The sequence below is a fragment of the Prosopis cineraria genome, unplaced genomic scaffold, assembly GCF_029017545.1.
Source record: "Prosopis cineraria cultivar Desert tree isolate PC_DT_omini unplaced genomic scaffold, ASM2901754v1 PC11, whole genome shotgun sequence".
NCBI classification, from domain to species: domain Eukaryota; kingdom Viridiplantae; phylum Streptophyta; class Magnoliopsida; order Fabales; family Fabaceae; genus Prosopis; species Prosopis cineraria.
Genome location: NW_026555342.1, coordinates 11,612,892 through 11,633,426, shown reverse-complemented (window position 1 = coordinate 11,633,426; position 20,535 = coordinate 11,612,892). Strand labels below are relative to the sequence as shown.

The following is a 20,535-nucleotide window of genomic DNA, read 5'->3' as shown; positions in this document are numbered from 1 at the left end:
TGGTTAAGGGATCTTAAATGTGTGTCAAACTCTTTCCGTAAGACATAGATTATACTCTTTACCTATCTCACAAACCCAGAAGCCTCTTCATCCTCCTTGTCATTTCAATTTGCTTTTAATTTTATTTTAAATTTTTATAATAGCCACATTAAATATGGCAAAGTATATTGGTTAAATAATAAGAGTTAATGGTTAACGTGGACCTTTTGTCATGGTTGTAAATTTTGGGATAAACAAGTAAAGTTATCCTTACTAATTCACCCTAATCACCCTTAATCCACAGTAATTACCATACTTGCAAAATTTAAAAGAGGGATCCCAAATTTTCACAATTTAAAATACTCCTATACACATTCAATACTCCCAAATTAAAGTTTAAAACATATGTGGAAGCATGAAAATTAAAGAAAAAATTCAAACGTTTTCAAAGAAACTCCAAAACAGTAAACTATGGAAAAAGCAACACATGCGCCATCATGACTTTATGCCATAGGTCGCGGTGCATTGCACGAATTTGATAGCAAATTTTGCTATCATATGATAGCACTTAAGATGAACTTCCAACGCATCTTATTTTTCTATCTGATATTTAATTAAAGTGATTTAAGTGTTTACAGAGAGCTTTCTCTCAGCTTTAATTAAGGGCATAAGTTTCACAATCAATTTATTTTGCTATTAAAATTTGGACACTCAAATCATATTCACTCCTTTTTTTAATAAAAACTCACAACTAGAGTGCCCAAACTTTAATACATGTGTCAAAAGCCTACATCAACTTTTAGACCATACTCAATAGACCATTTAGACTTATGCAACACACCACATCTATTCTAATACATATATACATGAATTCAACTCCCAACCTCTCAATTCTCAAAAATACAAGCGAGAGGTAACTTGTACAAATTCTTTAATAATTAACCATTGACAACCAAAATACATTTTTTCTTACTTGCATTAGTATTTTAGCCCTAACTTTACAACCACACTTCACTAGCTTAGGGCATAAAATACATAAGATTTTCTCAACTGGAATTCAAGTAGACAAAACCATGAAATAAAATCTTAATTAGCGAATTAACAATATTAATATACATAATTTAAAAATAAGAGGCCTATAAGTAGGATTTATTCAAAACCTTATGCCTCTGGTTGTTTTCCCTGATCCTGATCATATGAGCTAGGCCTTAAAATATTTAAGAATGAGGGGTATGTAACATCCAAATTTAAATTTTAATAGTTAATTTGGATTAATAGAAATTTTGAAAAATATTTAGAGGTGAGTAAATTAGTAGGAGATGATTATTAAATCTAAATATAATTCTAAATTAAAATTAAAAAAATTAATTAATTAATTAAAAAATATTAAATTATTACTATTATTATTATTATTATTATTATTATTATTAATAAAAAATAAAAGGTATGAAAAAAAAGAAAGAAGAAGAAGAGATGCTTTCGGCTGCCATGATTACACATATATAAAAAAATAAAAAAAAATAGGGAGGAAGGACGCTTTCGGTGTAATGTGTGTACATATATAATAAAAAAAAGAAGAGAGAGGAAAGAGGAAACAATAAAAAAAACATGTAGGACCCGTAGTATTTTTTTTATAAAACCACCCTCTTTCCTTCATTTCTTCATTTCTTCCCTGTATGCGAGCTGAGGCAGAGAGTGAGCGAGAGAGCGAGCGAAGCTGACGGAGAGGTGGACTGATTTATAAGGTGAAGCTCCATAATAGGATACTTCATATGAAATTTTAAGTATTCTAAGACTAGATAAGTGTTCTAAACATTTTTCTTAGTCATCTTTTCTCTTTGGTTTCTGATTTTGTGGTGGTAGAAAATTTAGGATTTGGAAGAGGGATGAATTTATGTTGAATAAATATGGTTTTGAGGTTGTTAGTAGTGTAATAAATATTCTAAAGTATTATTTGATTGATAGAATTAGAATTTGAGGCATTTGAGTTTATCCCTAGATTCCTATAGGTAAATTTTTGGTTAAATCTAAAAATATAAATTGATTTGTTAATATTTAGATGATTATTTGAGATGAGAAATAAATTATTATGGCTATAGAATAATGATTTAGGCTTGAAATCAAGTTTGTAATTTTTGGGTATTTTTATGTGCGAATTTTTGAAATAAAAAAAGAAATTTTGATATTAGAAAATTATTTGAATGAAATTATTGTGAAGGAGACTATTGAACTAAGTAGATAGGTTCAAATACATAAAATTAAATTTTAGAATTCAAGAGACTAAGACTAAATTCTTAAAAAATATATATATAAATAAAATAAATATAAAATAAAATAAAATACATACTTAGGTGTTAGAGTATGAGTGAAAATTGTGTTAATAATATTATTAATACATTGGGATATGATCAATTGTATATTAATTTTCTTTTGACACCATTTAATCTTTGAAAAGCTTTGAAAGTGTTGTAACTTGAGGGGTAACCTTTGACCTCTCAAAGGTTGAGATAACCGGGGAAAATCTATTTTATGCATTTATAGGTTAATTAATTAATTATGTTAGTGAAACAAAAGAATATATATATATATATATATATATTTAAATTTGAAATAGTTGTTTGTAATGCATGTAACTTTGCTGAAACTCTATGACTTGTGAGCAATGAGATTGATGGTTGATGATTATGTGTACACTTTTGGTTATAAGTTGTGGATCATGCACAGTGATGAAAGTTGATGAGTATGTGGGATAATTTTGAAATATATATATATGAGTTTTTGAAATGCACTTTCTCATGAGCATGATCATATGGCGGGAGTTCGCCTTAGTGAAGGAGTTAGCGGTTATGTAAAATCCATATGGTACTTGGCTATTAACCAACAATCCTAGGGGTTATAATCGCTACTTACCTTGTAAGGTACTGTAGCATTATTCCTATTAAGGGATTTGACCCTACTGGCCTATCTGAAGTTTTGGGTATGGCACCCATAATGTGTGATTTGGGGGAAACCGTGTTCATAAGTGAGTAAGGTAACCCTGGCTCGGTAGCCCCTCATGATATGATTAAAACTTTAGGTAGTCTCACCACATGGACGATCCCTTTCGGTTGTTGGCCACGGATTTCATGTCAGAGGAAATAAGGGGGATATAAGTAAGAAATTGATCATGCATATTATTACTATCATGCCATTTGAGTGATTGATGGCTATGTTGAGAATATAATTATAATTGTAGAAATGAGAACATGTAGTAATTATGCGAATAATGTATATGTGGCTATTTGTGCAAATTTTATACTCGACTTTATTCTTGAAATTATTCACATGAGTTAAATGTTAATGTGATTAACATGTTATTAATGTGATTGTTTGAATGGTCACCTTGATAAATTTATTAGCCACTTATATTCATGATTAATTATCATGCATTTGTATAACTTAGATATATATTGGTTACTGAGTGGTTGTACTCACCCCTCTCTTTTAACATATTATAGGGGCTGGCTCATCTGAGAAGAACAGAGGAAAGGAGCATTAGGCCAAGTGATAATAATCACTTCTATAGGCCTCTCTCCTTTTATTTGATATGTGTATTTAGTTTATGATATTACTAACTAGGATAATATATTTTTGATCCACTTGCATTATGGGCTTTGTGTTGGGGGAAATGTATTTTGGGCCCTAGGGAACGTGGTTTGATGCTTGTGCTATAATTACTGGCCAAAATATTTGTGCAAGTAAAAATAGTTATTATCATGCTTCCGTATAGGTTTAATTGAATGATATGAGTTCTTAAAATATTTTAAAGACTTGGGATCCCTTTATATTAAATAGTTTAAAAAAAATAAATAAATATTAAGAATTCATTTGGGTTAATCTCATATTGGATAATCCATTTGGGTTAGTCCTTAATTAACCATGGTTAGTATGATGATTAAGTCCTAATTGAGGACGCCTTTTACAGGGTAAGTACAATCACTCAGTAACTAAAGTCATCATAGCCTATATAGTTATATATTAATTAACTATGGATGCAAATGGCAATAAAATTCAATCTCATTTTACACAAAATCACATATAGCCTTGTTCATAAAAATAATAACCATATGATCAAGCATGCAACTGATATCATCAAAAATTACAATTATGTACATTTTAGGATCACAAAAATAACAACTATACTCCCTTAAAATGCTAGACCACAATAATAGCAATCATGTGATCAAAATTAAATGCATGATTAATGCTAACTTTATACTCTCTTGTCACCTTCAATGTGAAATTGGTGGCTATGTTTATAACTCGAACCAACCTGGTCTTTTACTTGTGAGAAACTATTGAGTCAGGGTTAACTCACTCACTTGTATACCGTGGTTTCCCACAATACCAACAACCATAGGGTATTGTACTCCTAATCTAGTCTCCTCATAAACTGGTAGAGATTAATTAGGTTCCAGTTCCTCAAAAAACAAGTGAGATAGCCCTAAATCAATTCATGGGATAATAGCTACCTCCTAATTCCAATAATCGGTATTAAGCCAGTGCTTCTGATTCCAATGACAAGCTACGATTACTGTGTGAATTTATCAATATACTCCTCTTCTTAGATGAAACTCCCGCCAATGATCACGCTATACAAAAATAACAAGCTATATCCATGCAACACATATTAACCACATCATAACATGTTCCTAAAATTCTCTTTCTCTACGATATTCCATATACCAATATCACATACTAGCACACTCTCAATCATTATCCCTAGTCACATATATATAAACATGCATATTACTCTCTAAAATTCAAGACAATACCACACATGTAATTCATTACTTTGCCAAAATTTGCATTAATAGTTTTCAAATACTAAATAAGTTTCAGATCATTAAATTCAACAAATAACTAATTAATAAATAACTATACAAACTAAATTTTTCCCGGTTACCTTAAACTTTTAAGAGGTTAAAGGTTCATCCTTCAAAATACCAATTTCTAAAGCTTCTTCTCAAACTTGAATGGTGTTAAAAATTAGGTAATCTACAACAAAATACAAGGGCACTTATTGAATTCTCTCTTGAGAATTTTCTAACATTCAACTCCACATTCTTCGTTTCATTACAATCATAAACTTATTTTCAATCATACCGAATAGGTTTACTAGGTTTCAATAACTCACATTGTCACTAGTGAACCACTAAAACACCATTAATAGCCATTAAACACTCCCAACAATCTTCATAAATATAAATTTTTTATTATTAATGGCCTTTAACAGCTAACAACTCATAAAACTATAAATCTAAGATTTTAATACTCTCACTCATTTCCATTATTCATGTTATAGCCATTAGATTCAAACTCATAGGTCATATGGACCAAAATCACTCTCCTAACTCAAACCCTAACTTTAATCTTTATGAAAGTGGAAGAAAAGGGGAGAAGAAAGCATAATACACTTACTTTAGATGTTAGGAAGCTTCAAAATATCTTTAATGATTCTCAAATCCATGCCCTAATAGAGAAAACCTCGTGCCTTTCATTTTCTCCTCTTTCTCTCCTTTGGTTTTAGTCTATCTCACAACTACTATATCAAAAAAATTGGCCATGTGCCACGGTGTCCATAGCCCATGACACGACATATGGCATAGATAGGCCTAGTTCAAGTTGATTTCCTATGTGCATCGCAAGGGGTGTCCTTCATGTTGCGGTATGTGACACAAAGGTCCCTTCTTTAATTCTTTCTTACCTTTTAATACCTGAATGGCTTGACTTTACTTCAGACTAGGCCTATGCATGGGCAGGGTCGGGTAGGGCTGACCTTTAGCCCGTTGCCCTACTCTAATTCTCTTCGGGCAAAAAAACCTTACCCAAAGCTCAGCCTACCCGAAAGATGCCCATTAATGTTAGGATAGGGTAGGCAGGGTCGGGCAAAGATCAAGCAAATTGGGCTGAATGTCTAATCCTCTTTATTTTTTTGGGACAAGTAAAAACTTGTTTATTGAACTTGAATATAATTTAGGCCTCCAACAACAATATAGCTAATCTAAACATTTTGGGCTCAAATTAGACCCAAAAAAAAAACATTATCAAACAGCAATTTTAGATTCAAAAACTTGAAAATAAATCTAAACAAACGTAATTTAATATGGAATCAAAAGCAAACTTTATATCCATCATCCATAACGCATAAACGAGATGAACATATAGCTCTATTAGCCATTAGCCATTATCCAAAATGAAGGTTTGATTTTTATGCTTTTATTTAATGAAATTTCTTTGAGAATGAGTGAAGAAACACCCAAAAATTGAACCCCCATGCACTGCAATACTACATCCTCACCCAAATTTGATATTAAATTCTAGCAACCCACAAGTCATAACCCATACTACTTTTATCATCACCATCTTCTTCTTCTTCAAGTTTTAGAGAAAGACAGAAAAACAAAGAGACAGAGAGAAAGTTAAGTTAATACCTTTTTTATATGAGTAGCAATTATCAATAACATTAAAGAGATCTAGAGCCTCAGAAGTAGAAGCTATGGCTTGGATTTGCATCTTCACATTTCATAGGTGAAGCTCATTGAGACCATGAGATAGATGATAATAAAGCTCTTTAAATAAGTGAAGTTCTCATAATCTCACTCACAGTGGATAAAGGCAATGGAGGGAGGAACGGCAAATGAAATCGACAGAGGGAAGAATGGCGAACAAAATTGAAGGAGGGAGAAGCAACGCTACCAAGTGCCGACGACCAACAAAGTAAGACGAGGGGGTAGCGCTATGGAGGAAATGAGATGGCAATTAAGGAAAGGAAAGGAGACAAGCTATCAATTGTGAATGTGAGGACTGGGGAAGGATGCGTAGCGTTTTATTGCCAACTAATAAGATAAAATTACCATTATGACCCAATGCTTCCTCAAAATTACATCATTTTAATTTAAAAAATAATATATATATATATATATATATATATTCCCTCGAGTTAGGCAGAGTTGATTGGTTGGATAACTTAGCCTTAAACCCTGCCCAGCCTGAGATTTGGGCATAGCCTGACCATGCCTGTTTGCTTTCGGGTAGTTTTTTTTGGGCACAGGTTGGGCAAAAAATCATCGGGCTGGACCGGGCATGTCGAGCTTTCAGGCTTGTTGCGCAGCCCTACTTGAAACTTGTATTTAGGGCTGAAATTATAATTAAACAAACTTCTTAGACCTCTCTGGCCACACACTACATTAATTCACTTATTTACTCTCATTTACTTAACTAAATCCTGATTAATTTTCTAGGATGTTACAACGGTAGGGCAAGATTGTGTGATTTTAAAAAAACGTCAAGATGACATTGTGTCTTTAAAAACATAAGGATACTAACTATGCCTCCTTGAAAATATTCAAGGTAGATTTGTACTTTAGTCCACACACACACATACTGTGTGTAGGGGTGTTCAATTTGTGCTAGTCCCGATTGGCCTGGTTTCATTCTAATTATATTAAGATAGGTCTTGTCTCGTTCCGTCTTGAATAGTGTATATATATATTATTTTCTATTTTAAAAATATATGTTAAATATATTAATTATACTAAAATAATTTATACTTATATTACTTATAATTTCAATACGTGCTATTCTTTGTTAAAACTAAAATTTTTTATATTAATAATTTTAATGATATAGAGTAAGCAAGATAATATCTTTCTTTACAATATATTAATTATATTAATGTAATTTATTCTTGTATCTACTTATTCAATAACTTTTGTTTACAATGTATTTCTTACTTTATTTTTGGAAGAGTCGCGAGCTTAACATATTTCAATTAAAGAAAAAAATGATGACTTGATGTTGTGCTGGGCTCATTTGTTGTTGTTTCTCTTATAGCCTAAAGATCATTTGTAATGGCTATCATAATATGTTAGGTCACATTTATACTTAACTTTAAGTTGTACACTTGTAGTTGTGATTGATGTAATTTAATAATTGTTATGATTTATATACTCGTGTTGTTTTAATTTTAAACTTAATAAATTAAGTGATTTAAAATTTTAATTAATGAATGTTATTATTCAAGTCTTTTTCCTAAATTGTCCACTTTATTAGAATAGTGAGACATCTTGATCTCATCTCAATCCCATCCCAATTCCTAATGAGATGACTTTTGAGATGAGACACGAGATAAAAACTTAGTTCTAATAATTTTTTGAGATGAGACATAAGACATGGGTGTCTTAGTCTCACTCTCATCCTGTCTAGTGAACACCCTTAATTGTGAGTGCACACATGCAAATATAACTGTCAAATAGTTTATAAATACTTAAAACTAGATTTTTACACTTGTGCAATGCACGGGATATTAACTCTCAGTTACTTCCACCATTAAAAAATATAAGACATTTGAGGGGTTGGATGTTAAAAAATATAAGGTATTTTTTGTATTTTAAGATATAGTCATTACCTTTTTTTTCAAAAATATTCCTAATGAATAAATCACTTTATATTTTAGAATGAAACATCTTATTAAATAAGAGTATATATGAAAAGATAGTATTGATTTGAAAACAAATAACCACTTTATTGAAAGATAAAATTTAATCAAAAATACCTTATATTTTGAATAGGAAGAGTATAATATAAAAATAGGCTAGGGTTTAGGTGACATTAGAACAAAGATTTTGTACTTAACTAAGGGTTCATTCTTTATTATATTTCATTCTCTATTTATGTTTCACAAGTAAAGTTATATTAAATTAAGGTTATTTTTAAAAATTTATATTTTTGTTTTAAAACAATAAGATTGTAAAGTATATTTAATAAAATTTATTAATATGAATAATTTTGTAAAAAAGGTATCTTATAAATTACTCCCTCTGGAGTCTGGATCATAATACATGGCACTGGTTATTACTTTATGATTCTAAAAAAATTTAGTTGAAACCTTAATTTATTAATTTTTTTTACATATTTCCAATCTTATCCTTATTAAATACTTTAAATAAATGCCTTAATAATGAAAATTAAAATTTTAATGCATAATTTATTTTTAAAAAGCGTAATAAATGAAGTAGAGATATAGTTAAAAATAATTAAAATAATTATCAAATTTTAAATTAAATAAGACTTTTAAAAAATGTCATATGTTATGATTTGAAAGGAATATTTTTTTAATATTTATTCTATATTCACCATTCATTTCTCCTGTGAGTCCCATTTCTACCTTTTTTATTATAAAATATTTATAATCTTTTAATTTTTATTTATTATATAATAATTAAAAAATTACTATAGAAAATAAAAATGATCGTGAAAAAACACAAAGAGGTTGGACCGGTAAATTTGTTTAAAAAAAATGGGCCATCGCTTTACTTGCACAAAATTAAAAAAGCTGGGCCCCATCACTTTGCAAGAACTGTTGTTTTACAATAATGTTGATGCATTTTACAATGTAAGTAGATAATTAAAAATATAGCTATAGAATGGTCAAAGAGTTGAATTGTCTCAACAGGGAGTTGACTGGAAAAAAGAGAAACAAAATGGACCTGCCTCCAGTATCTCAATATCTATGCCAGAGTATCTGTGCTGCAGTGGTGAAAATCATGAGAGAACATGTTGTTCGTCTTCAAATCCTCTGCTAATGGTGCCCTTATCATATTTGTGTCCGTCTTGGGGTTGCTGTGTTTATCAGGAGAAGCTGTTCCTGTCCTCGTAAAAAACTGTACAAACGAAAACCATTTCCAATACAGCAGCAGATTCGAAGCAAATTTAGACTTGCTTCTATCTAATCTCGTCTCCAGCGCCTCCGGCGGTTTTTCGAGCAGCACCAAGGGTAATGGTTCCGTCAGCGTCAGTGGATTTTTTTTCTGCCGCGACGGAGCCATCCCCGCCGTATGCCGAGAGTGCGTGGCCACGGCAGCCAAAGAGATAACACGCCTGTGCCCGAACCAGACAGAATCCACAATCTGGTACGACGAGTGTCTCCTTCGTTACTCGAACCAATCCATCAGCGACCGCCCTTTGGTGAGCGTGTGGCACAATAGCATGGACAGTGACGAACAAGCTCTGATGGATAAAGTGTTGCCGAGTATGTTAGATACTTTGGTCGCGACAGCTATTTCCCCAAATCGGAATAACTTCGCGGTAGTGAACTCGCCATCATCATCGGAAAACTTCTCGGCCAGTGTGCAGTGTGTTGCAGACATGTCGGCTTCTCAATGTTCTCAATGTTTACAAAACGCCGTGGTATTTCTCCCGACCTGCTGTAGAGGGGAAAAGAACGCATCGGTCATGCTTCAGAAATGTAGTGTTAAATACGATCTTCATGGATTTGATACACCAACCACACCGATACTGCCTCCTCCTTCACCTTCAGGTATGTGTCTATTCATATACATATTCATGAATTGCTGATATTTCCTTGCTCACATCAATGCAAAGCAAAACTTTCGATACTGTAACTCTGTAAGTAGGTAGAACCAGATGAATTACGTCTGAGGCCTTTTTCATTTCTTCAAAGTTGAGTTTATCGATTTACTCTGGGGTTTCAGTATAATATCGCCTGATTCGCCTCAGAGAACTACAAACTCTCGCTATTTAATAACTTCATATAACAAAACATATATTCATATCTTTCTGATCGAGCACCTGTCTGTACAAAACAATCAATCTTTACTGTGGAAAGATCTCAAGACTAGTCCACACAGTACGGTCAACTTCATTTGATTTAATGAATTGGTGTCTCTGTAAACTATCATCGTTACTTTTTGTGGTATTCTGTTTGAGAGACGTAGATATACGAGTATGCAGGAAATTACCGAAATGGCCAATTTAAAGTGAAAAAGATTATTGTGATTGTCGTTCCTATTGGTTTTTCGGGGATTCTGCTGTGTCTGGTATGCTACTTCTTTCGGAGAAGAAAGAGGAAGAATTACAAGACGGTTCTCAGAGAAAACTGTAAGTTCAATAAAGTTGAGGGAAGCCATGTTTATTAATGGTAGAAAAGCAATAACTTCTTTAACACTTGCTATAAACTTGGAAATTGGTTTAGTTGGAATTGAAAGCAGCTCTCTAGAATATTTGCAATTCGATCTTGCCACAATCGAAGCTGCCACAAGTAATTTCTCACAAAAGAACAGAATTGGGAAGGGTGGATTTGGAGAAGTTTACAAGGTAACAAATAAGATCAAACATTGTGTGTGTGTGTGTGTGTACCTATTATGGCTGTTTCTCGTTGTTTATATGATGAATTATGTTTTCAGGGAGTTCTTTTTGATGGGCGAGAAATAGCTATCAAAAGACTCTCAAGAAGATCTGGGCAAGGAGCACTGGAATTCAAAAATGAAATCTTATTAATAGCCAAACTTCAGCATAGAAATTTAGTAACACTGTTGGGATTTTGTTTAGAAGAGCAAGAGAAAATACTCATTTATGAATATGTACCTAACAAGAGCCTGGATTACTTTTTATTTGGTAGGTCTCTTTTTCACCAATTATCAAATTAATTTTTAATTGTAATCTACAATTTGTCATGCATTTTTTTTATAAGCAATTAATTTGTCATGCATTTTGTTGTTCTGATGTCTACTAATTTGCATTAAGTAATTATCCCATATCAGTACAGGTTATTCTTAAATGTGACTCCTCACATGTATTTTTGTCTACAGGCACTCAAAAGAAAAGCGTATTAGATTGGCTAACACGATATAAGATTATTGAAGGAATTGCTCAAGAAATTCTTTATCTTCACAAATATTCTCGTCTCAAAATTATATATCGTGATCTTAAACCAAGTAATATTTTATTGGATTACAACATGAATCCAAAAATATCTGACTTTGGTATGGCTAAAATTGTTGGTATAGATGAAATCCAAGGAAGTACAAATAGAGTTGTTGGAACATTGTAAGTTACTAATTTATTGTATTCATGGATAATTAAGACAAAGCATTAATCTTTTGCTCAATATGCATGTATTTAGCTGATGAATTATTAAAATTCTCCATTATGTAATTTGATTAATGTTCCTTTTTTTTTTTTTTCTTGCAATGGTTATATGCCTCCTGAATATATAATGTTTGGACAATTTTCTAAAAAGTTAGATATTTTTAGTTTTGGTGTTATAGTCTTGGAAATCATTAGCGGCAAGAAGAATGCCACTAGTTATGAAGCTCAACATGTTTATGGCCTCCTAGATTATGTAAGTATTGATTTTCTTTGTCTTCCATCAATGTTGCTCAAAACCATCATCTCAAATCTTGGACAACGTAAGACCTAATGCAGAAGCGTAATGTTTCTGATATTTAATGAAACGTAATTGGTGTAGGTTTCGAAGCAATGGAAGGATGAAAACTTGTTGGAGATTATGGATTCAAGTGTGGCAGAAGTTGGTTCACAAAGTGAAGTAATTAGATGCATCCATATTGGTTTGTTATGTGTTCAAGAAAATCCAGATGAGAGGCCTCCAATAGCCACAGTTGTTTCATATCTTAATAATGATTCAATTGCATTGCCGTATCCTAGAGAACCAGCATTCTCCATGCATGGTCGAATGAGAAATGAATCAGGTCCCAGTCAACACACCAGTAATTCTACACTCTGCTCTGTCAATCAAATGTCCGTCACTAATTTCTTTCCTCGCTAGTATTTAATTATTGTCAACCAAATGTCCAGAACACATATAATGTTTACTAACATCTTTGGATGATTTTTTTTTTCTTTTTCGTGGCAATTGTTGATGCAACAAGCATTTGAAAACTTGCATGAAGTGTATATATTTTTCATACAAGAAGGTGCAGTTCTCGTACACCTTGATTTGACATTGCATTACAACTTTCCTGACTATTGTAATCCCATAAACAGCAATTTGATCAAAATAAAATCTATCCCAAAAGCTAATGCGACCAGCTTGTACTACCTCATGAAAAACTACACCAAGAAAAACCTATTATAGCTTCACCATAAGAACTAAAACCCAAATCCATTGTTACTCGATATATATGCCACTATCTCTTGAACTTCCGGGCAGCTTCAGTAATTCCATGCAGAACTTGTTTTTTTATGTCTTCATTGACAGTCCTTCCAAACTTAATTGCCTTCTCTACCAAGACCTTTGCATTTTTTACTGAAACCTTCACTCCCATCATATCCTTGGCATCTCCATGCATTATACCTAGAAAAATGTTCTTCAAATGCTTGAAGAAACATCGAGGCACAGGGTCCAATATTTCGTGCTCAGTTGGATCTGAGGGCATCTTTATTCCCTTTTCAATAATAAATTCAAATGTTTGCCTCTGTTGCTGTAATTAAGGAGCCACAAAGCACACATGATGAATTACATGGATGTGAAATTACCTCTAAAAACACAAGGGATTCAAGGAAAGGAATGTTTTGGAGCATCTTTGACAAGCCTCTGTTTGAAAGATCAGATTATTTGTAATCCAACGCCAGATACCCCGCACCAACAACTGTGGGCATATGAATCAATAGTTTTGGCATGTCAAGAAGGCCCTGAAAAAGGAAAAATGAAATCAGTGTGCAATTAAAAAGAAAAGTTCAATGCTACACACTGAAGGCAATACATTTTTTTTTTTAAAAAAAAGAAGGTAACAATATACCAAGGCACTAAAAAGCTTCAGATCTGGAACCTCAGTTATGTATCTTAGAAGTGATAAGAAGTGATAGATGACAGGCTGTGGACTATTCTTAGCTGAATAAATGTTGATATGAACCATTTCCAGTAGCTCAGAGTTCATAATGTTGAAATCAAATAGAAATTCCCCTTCATAACGAAAGTATTTTAAACTATCACCAACAATCACAAGCTGATAGCCATTAAAGTTGTTTGCAATTCCTTCTTCATCTTCGATCATGGTGAAATATTGAAGCTTTGGAGATACCACAGTAACAGCTTTAACATTTCTCCAATCACATCTCTCTAGGTTCAAAACCTCAAGTACAGGGCAACCAGAAAATAGTTCTCGGGTTGAATGCTCATTGGGAAATGCAACACGTTCTAGTTCCAACATATTTAGATTGGAGAAGGAGACTGGAGAAGGAAATTCAAGAGTCTCGAGCATGTAAAGAGAGAAACTAGTCAGAGTTTTGCAATTGACAAAGCTAAGAGGCAGAGTCAAGGGTTCATGAAATTCATAAAGTCTAAGTTCAGCATCTTGGACATTAAATCTCACAACAGAAGAGAGCCATACTTCTACTTGAGCCAAAATATCTCAGCCATCGCCAAATATGTCACATGAGAGAAAAAAGCGAGTTATGTTGGATGATACCCAAAATCAGAGTGATCTTTCAACAATATTCGCAAAATCCGTTGATAGCTCATCATCTTCTCGACAAAAGTGAAGCTCAAGAACGGATGTCCATATGTATTCCCATCTTTTGGATAGTATACTGGTTTGCACAGCCTCTTTCATTGGAAGAAAAGAAAGAATGTGTGCAAGAACATTATCAGGTAATTCACTCCAGCTTCTACCTCTACCATTAATGTCTTCCATATTGTATCTTTTCCTCTTTCTGTATTTCTTTTTCAAAGAACGTATACCCATGATCTGAATGGCAATCCTGACATAAAAAACCCGAATAACAGATTTAACATACAAAAGTTAACAAGTCTAAAGACGAGTGCAAGCAAAAGCACGGATGGATCAAGTCAAAATGCAGAAAAGGTGTAGTGAAATAGTTTTTTTCATAATTAGATGCTAAGGTGAAATTAAAAGAAAACTAATTATCTTTTATATCCATTCAATGTTAATGGCTTTATTTCTATTTATTTACTTATTTATACATTACAGATAAATCTCTTGGCCAAAGGAATTTGGAAGTGTCGAGGAAGTGCTGTTACCTTGTGGGAAGACTTGGTTGTGAAAGTAAGGAAGGTTGCAAAAGAAGCTTTGGGATTTAGTCCAAGAGATAAAGAGTTTTGGTGTTGATATAATAGCGCACAAGAAAAAATCAAATAAAAGAAGGAGTGTTTTAAAGTCATTCATTTGTGCAATAATGATGAAAATTGAGAAAAGTATTGTATGGCTAAAAGGAAAATTAAGAGAACCGAGAGTGAAGCTCGTTCTAAAGCATTCGAAGAGTTTAATAATAGTCTTGGGACAAAGGATGTAGAATGAAAAATTTATAAGATTGCTAAGAGTAAGGAAAGAAAATCAAGAGATTTGAAATAAGTAAGGTGTATAAAGGATGAAGAGAGAAATATTTTGGTCACAGATAATGATATTAAAGACAAATGAGAGACATATTTTTCTAAGCTTTTTAATGATGATGGGGGTCGTCAATTAACTTAGAAGATTTAGTAATTTCTAAAAGAGTGCAAAATTTTATCTTTTTATCTAAGAATACGAGCTTGGTAAGTGAGAGAAGCTCTTAAAAAAATGACAAATGGTAAAGTCAATGGACCTAATTGTATCCCTATTGAAATGTGAACATGTTTGAGTGAAGAAGGAGTGCAATGGTTAACTAAATTATTTAATGAGATCTTACAATCCAAGAAGATGCCGGACGATTGGAGGAGAAGCATCTTAGTTCCTACTTATAAAAATAAAGGATATATTTAGAATTGTACTAACTACAGAGAAATTAAACTTATGAGTCATACTATGAAATTATGGGAAAGAGTGATTGAGCATAGATTGAGATTAAACTTATGAGTCATACTATGAAATTATGGGAAAGAGTGATTGAGCATAGATTGAGATTGGAAATTGGAATTTTGGAGAATCAGTTTAGCTTCATGTTAGGAAGAGCGACTATAGAAGTGATTTATCTACTAAGGAGATTAATAAAAAGTATCGATGTAAAGGCAAAGATTTACATATGGTTTTCATTGATTTGAAAAAAGCTTAGAATCGTGTACTGAGAGAAGTACTTTAGAGGCTTTGAAAAAGAAAAGTGTCTGGGTTGCCTATATTCGAGCTATACAAGATATGTATGAAGGGGCAACTACTAGTATAAGAACGCTTGGTGTTGAAACAAAAGATTTTTTATAAAGATTTGATTGCATCAAAGATTATCTTTGAGTCCCTATTTGTTTAATTTAGTGTTAGATATTTTGAATGAACATATTCAAGAGAAAATTTCTAAATACATGCTTTTTGTGAATGATATAGTTCTTATTGCAGATACAAGAGAAGAAATAAATTGTAAACTTGAGTTATGGAGGAAGATATTGAAGTCAAAAGGTTTTCGTCTAAATAAGAGTAATACAGAATATTTACATTATAATTTTGATAAGGGGTTAGCGAGTAATAACTTGAAAGTAAAATTGAGTGATCAAACCATACCTCAAGTGAAAAAGTTAAGATATTTGGGAGTAATTATTTAACGAAATGGAGACATTGATGGAGATATTACACATAAGATACAAGCGGGGGGGTTTAATTGAAGAACAGCTAAAGGAGTTATTTGCAATCGTAAGGTACCTGATAAGTTTAAAGGAAAGTTTTATCGTACTGCCATAAAACTAACAATTTTATATGGTAGTGAATATTAAGCTTTGACGGGACAGCAAGAGCATAAAGTTGGAGTAGCAGAGACGAGAATGTTGAGATGGATGTGTGGATATACCTATAAAGACAAAATTCAAAATGAGCGAATACGAGAAAAAGTGAGTGTGACACCTATCAAAGAAAAAAAGGTAGAAAATCATTTGAGGTGGTTTGGACATGTACAAAGAATCCCATGGAAGGCACCTGTGAAGAGAGTGGAACAGATAACTTTGAGCCTTGTTGAAAAGGGTAGATAAAGACCAAAAAGAATACTTTTGGAGATTGTTGAGTGAGACCTTTTAATTAATAATATTCCTAGAAATTTAATAAATGATGTAGCATAATGCCATCATATAACCTATGTAGCTGACCTCATTTAATGGGATAAGGTTGATTGTTGTTGTATACATTGCAGATAAAATTTTTATTTCCCTAAAAATTCTTGGGTCATTACATTATATACAGTTATACACACACATAACATGATCAAAAGTTCGATTACCAAAAAAAAACCAGAGAGAGAGAGATCAAAAGTTCAAAATAACACAAGATTACTTTTTGAAAATGCATATGAAGTGATCAAAAGCATATAGACTACCCGCTCTCTCTCTAAGACAACCATGCATGCATGCTCCTACTACAGTGGCACCCGCAAAGTTTCACATGCTTCAAAAAAATTTCAACAGGGCCAAGGCCCTCAATCCAAGAAGGAGCAAATTAATTTCTCTTCACCTAAATCATTCTTTGGATTAGCCAGAGCTTTATTAAAAGGAAAGGTTAAAAGTTGTAGATTCAAAATCCATAATCAAGGAATATAAGTTTGCGGAATGCCCAAAAGAAATTTAATGGAAATACATATATTACAGAATCTGAAAAAATCATATAAACCAAGTCTCACATGAAAGTCTCAAGACTTAAATACAACCATCTCAATAACTACTAAGGAAGAGGAATACTTACGACATTACCCATTTAGATGTCCGAAATAAAAACACAAACAAAGTAAACGAAAATTACAAGAATGACATGGTAGATCAACTCCAATTTCCCTTAATCACTCTCAATGTCCTTCGCCCTGTCTCTTTGTCTCTGTTTTCCCCTACTCTAGCTATCCTTGTCTCTTATATAAAATGCAGCACCAAAGATTACGCCCAAGAGGCGCCTGCCATCCAGTTTCCGTACTCATCCCGAGAGAGATGAGCACCAGGTACCCATACAAAAGCAACAAGAACAAATTTAAAATAAATAAATAAATACACAAGTCAAGAGAAATAGAGAACTGTACCGGCTAGATTAAGTCCAAGGAAAAAAGAGTAGTAAAATAATTTGTTTATAAAAATTTTCCTAATGTCAAATTATATTTTGCAAAGCAGAAGGAGCGGTTGTGGAAGTGTGGAAGTGTGGGTGTGTGCGTGTGTACACCAGAACAATCATAGTTAAGCCCTTAGGAGAGAAACTAAAAGGATCAAAACAAATTTTCAAAAGACCAGAAAAAAGACGTGAAACAAAATGAAACCTTAGAACAGTGGACAAGAAAGGATATGAAAAATTGGAAGCATATATGAAAGAAACCCTCAAAGCAACCACCTCTCGTTGGAGTGAAGAAATGAGACTCACAAGTTTGCCTCAAAATGCAAGAGATGGGAAGGGGACAAAAAACGCGAGCTTTGTCTCTGGCCACCGAAAAATACCCAATGTTTAATACCATAATACCATCCCAACATTTTAATTCCATAGCAAGACCATATTTTTGAGTCTTACGAAATCATAAATTTTAAATTTACTCTGCAAAGCAATACGCAACCTTTAATGCCCCGCCAAATGTATACTCATCTTTCATTTTCTCTCCTTCGTAACACACACACAACACTAAATTTCTCGGTTTTTCAGTATAAAGAAGGAAAATCATCAGACCTTTCACCTTCTGTACCCTTAACACCAAGACCTGTTTTGCTCCCGCACAGGTCAGCTCGTTGTGTTCACTTTATGTTCAGTACGCTGTTCTCCATCGTCGTGGTGTCGTTCATTATTCGCAGCTCCGTTGGAAATGGATTCAGTCGGACCGTCCGTTTTACGTTCAACCTCTGCTCCTTATGCTCTTCTCTTCGCCGTCTTACTGTCCCATTATCCGTCGGGATGATTCGCCGTTGGCAGTTGCAGCAAGAAAAAGGATCCCGAAAACCAAGGAAGAATTACACACAATTAATTACAACAACGTGCATTAATAACTTGTGCCAGTCTCGCATCAGCGTTTCAGCACTGCGATTGCAATTTGCAATAGACGGATTTATTCTGAGTCTGACCATCTCACCTGCAAAAGCTTAATATTTCACAGGGTATTGCATTTCAGTTAATTTTATTAATTTACTTTTTTTTATATTTTAACTTATTATATTAGTTTTTTAAATTTTCAAGTGAAAAAAAATTTCTAAACTCTCACCTTTAAAATTGGGTTAAAATTCCTAACAACTTTTTTTGGAGAAGCACCTGTAAACAAAGATGCAAGAATATCTATGAATTTTTCTGTTAAATTTAATTAATATTTGTTAACGTTGGCCATTAAAAGAAACAAATATAAGATATAAAACTATATAAAAAGTTTTTCTTCAAGAGCTTTGGCATCTTCATGCTTGAAGTAAAGAAATTTTTTAAACTTTCAAGTCTTGTCTTAAGATTTTTGGACTTATTTGGACTGATCCATCATGGTTGATTCAAATAATCAGCGCTAACATTTATCAATCTGTTAAAATAATTTGATTGTGATAATAAAGTTTTAATAATAGAACTTAATGAATTGGAGAATTTTAGCTTATTTTATAAATTTGATATTTACTATTGTGCAATTATTGGCTTTAGGATACTTGAAACGTCTAAAAAAGTTGAGTATTTTTATATATTATGTTTGCTTCTTCTTTCTTTTTTAAACGGTTGATGCTAATAGATGTCAATCAAATTTAATAGAATTGTTATTGTTATACTTATTAAAATAAATTTATGAATACTCTTGCATCTTTAACTTTTTTTGTTTAATTCAAACTAGTTGATTAGACTTAGCTCAATTATGGGTTCTATGAAAAATGCTACTCCCTTAATAAAAAATGTAAGGCATTTTTAACTGCATGTCACCCACCAATAAAGTAGTGATTTATCTTCAAAATTAATACTATTTTTTCATATATATCCCTGTTTAATAGAATGTTTTACTCTAAAATAAATATAAAGTGATTTATTTATTAAGGGCATTTTTTTTTAAAAAGGCAATAATTACATGTTAAAATACTAAATAATATTTCACAATTAATGAAGTTGAGGGATGAATTAAAAGGTCAGTAACGTGACTAAGTTTGAGCTCAAGATTTTGGATTTTAAATCTCATGGTAGCTAAGATATACTTTAGAAAATACTTGTTAATTAGGTGATATATTGAGCGTGAGTTATTTTTCTTTTCTCGAATATTTCTTGTATCTCTTTAGATCAAGGCCTTTTACATAGCCTTCTCTATCTTGTTATAACTAAAATTGGTATGTTTGTCTTCTGGGCTAGTTTGCTGCAGTAAAGTATTGTTCAAGTTACTTAGTCTTCTTATAAGGTACCAAAGCCAATGCTCTTGATTCAACCCATTTTTTATTTTTAAACCTTCAAGAATCATTCTTTTCATTTAAAATCTTAAGACCTATCGTCTTCGTTGCTTGATCTTTGTCTTTGTCACCTCGTTCAATCTTTCACTTCACGCACTGTTTAGGCCACTCAGTTTTGTAGTTTTCAGTCACGAATTGTGTAGTCATGCCAACCAAAAAGAAACCAATTCGAATCCCCTTCCTTCACTTCTCGATCTTAATCATCCTCTATTTATTTACCCCTCAGACACTTAAAAGATGGCTTTGGTGGCACAGCCGCTTACCAAAGTGACTAATTACACCATTTGGAGTAGAGCCATAAAGATGGCACTCCGCATTATGAACAAGATCAAAATCATAGATGGGACTTGCACCAGAGGTACTTAAGACCCACGACTTCATCCCTAATGGGATCATTGCAATGTAGTGGCATTTTCATGACTAAT

The 20,535-nt window shown here is 32.6% G+C and overlaps 2 protein-coding genes across 2 annotated transcripts; one reads left to right on the top strand and one right to left on the bottom strand.

The window, feature by feature from the left end:
* Positions 1-9,554: 9,554 nt before the first annotated feature.
* Positions 9,555-12,792, top strand: LOC129286788 (cysteine-rich receptor-like protein kinase 44). Its single transcript, XM_054922835.1, has 7 exons — positions 9,555-10,339; positions 10,774-10,920; positions 11,015-11,136; positions 11,226-11,436; positions 11,631-11,868; positions 12,013-12,163; positions 12,290-12,792. The coding sequence occupies exons 1-7, from the start codon at positions 9,577-9,579 to the stop codon at positions 12,605-12,607; spliced, it is 1,950 nt and encodes a 649-aa protein (XP_054778810.1). The 5' UTR covers positions 9,555-9,576; the 3' UTR covers positions 12,608-12,792.
* A 176-nt stretch (positions 12,793-12,968) lies between these two features.
* On the bottom strand, positions 12,969-14,200 carry LOC129286104 (F-box/FBD/LRR-repeat protein At3g52680-like). Its single transcript, XM_054922128.1, has 5 exons — positions 14,178-14,200; positions 13,581-14,082; positions 13,418-13,473; positions 13,318-13,375; positions 12,969-13,262 (listed from the first exon to the last, which is right to left on the bottom strand). Exons 1-5 carry the CDS (start codon positions 14,198-14,200, stop codon positions 12,969-12,971), a joined length of 933 nt encoding a protein of 310 aa, XP_054778103.1.
* Between the last annotated feature and the right edge of the window lie 6,335 nt (positions 14,201-20,535).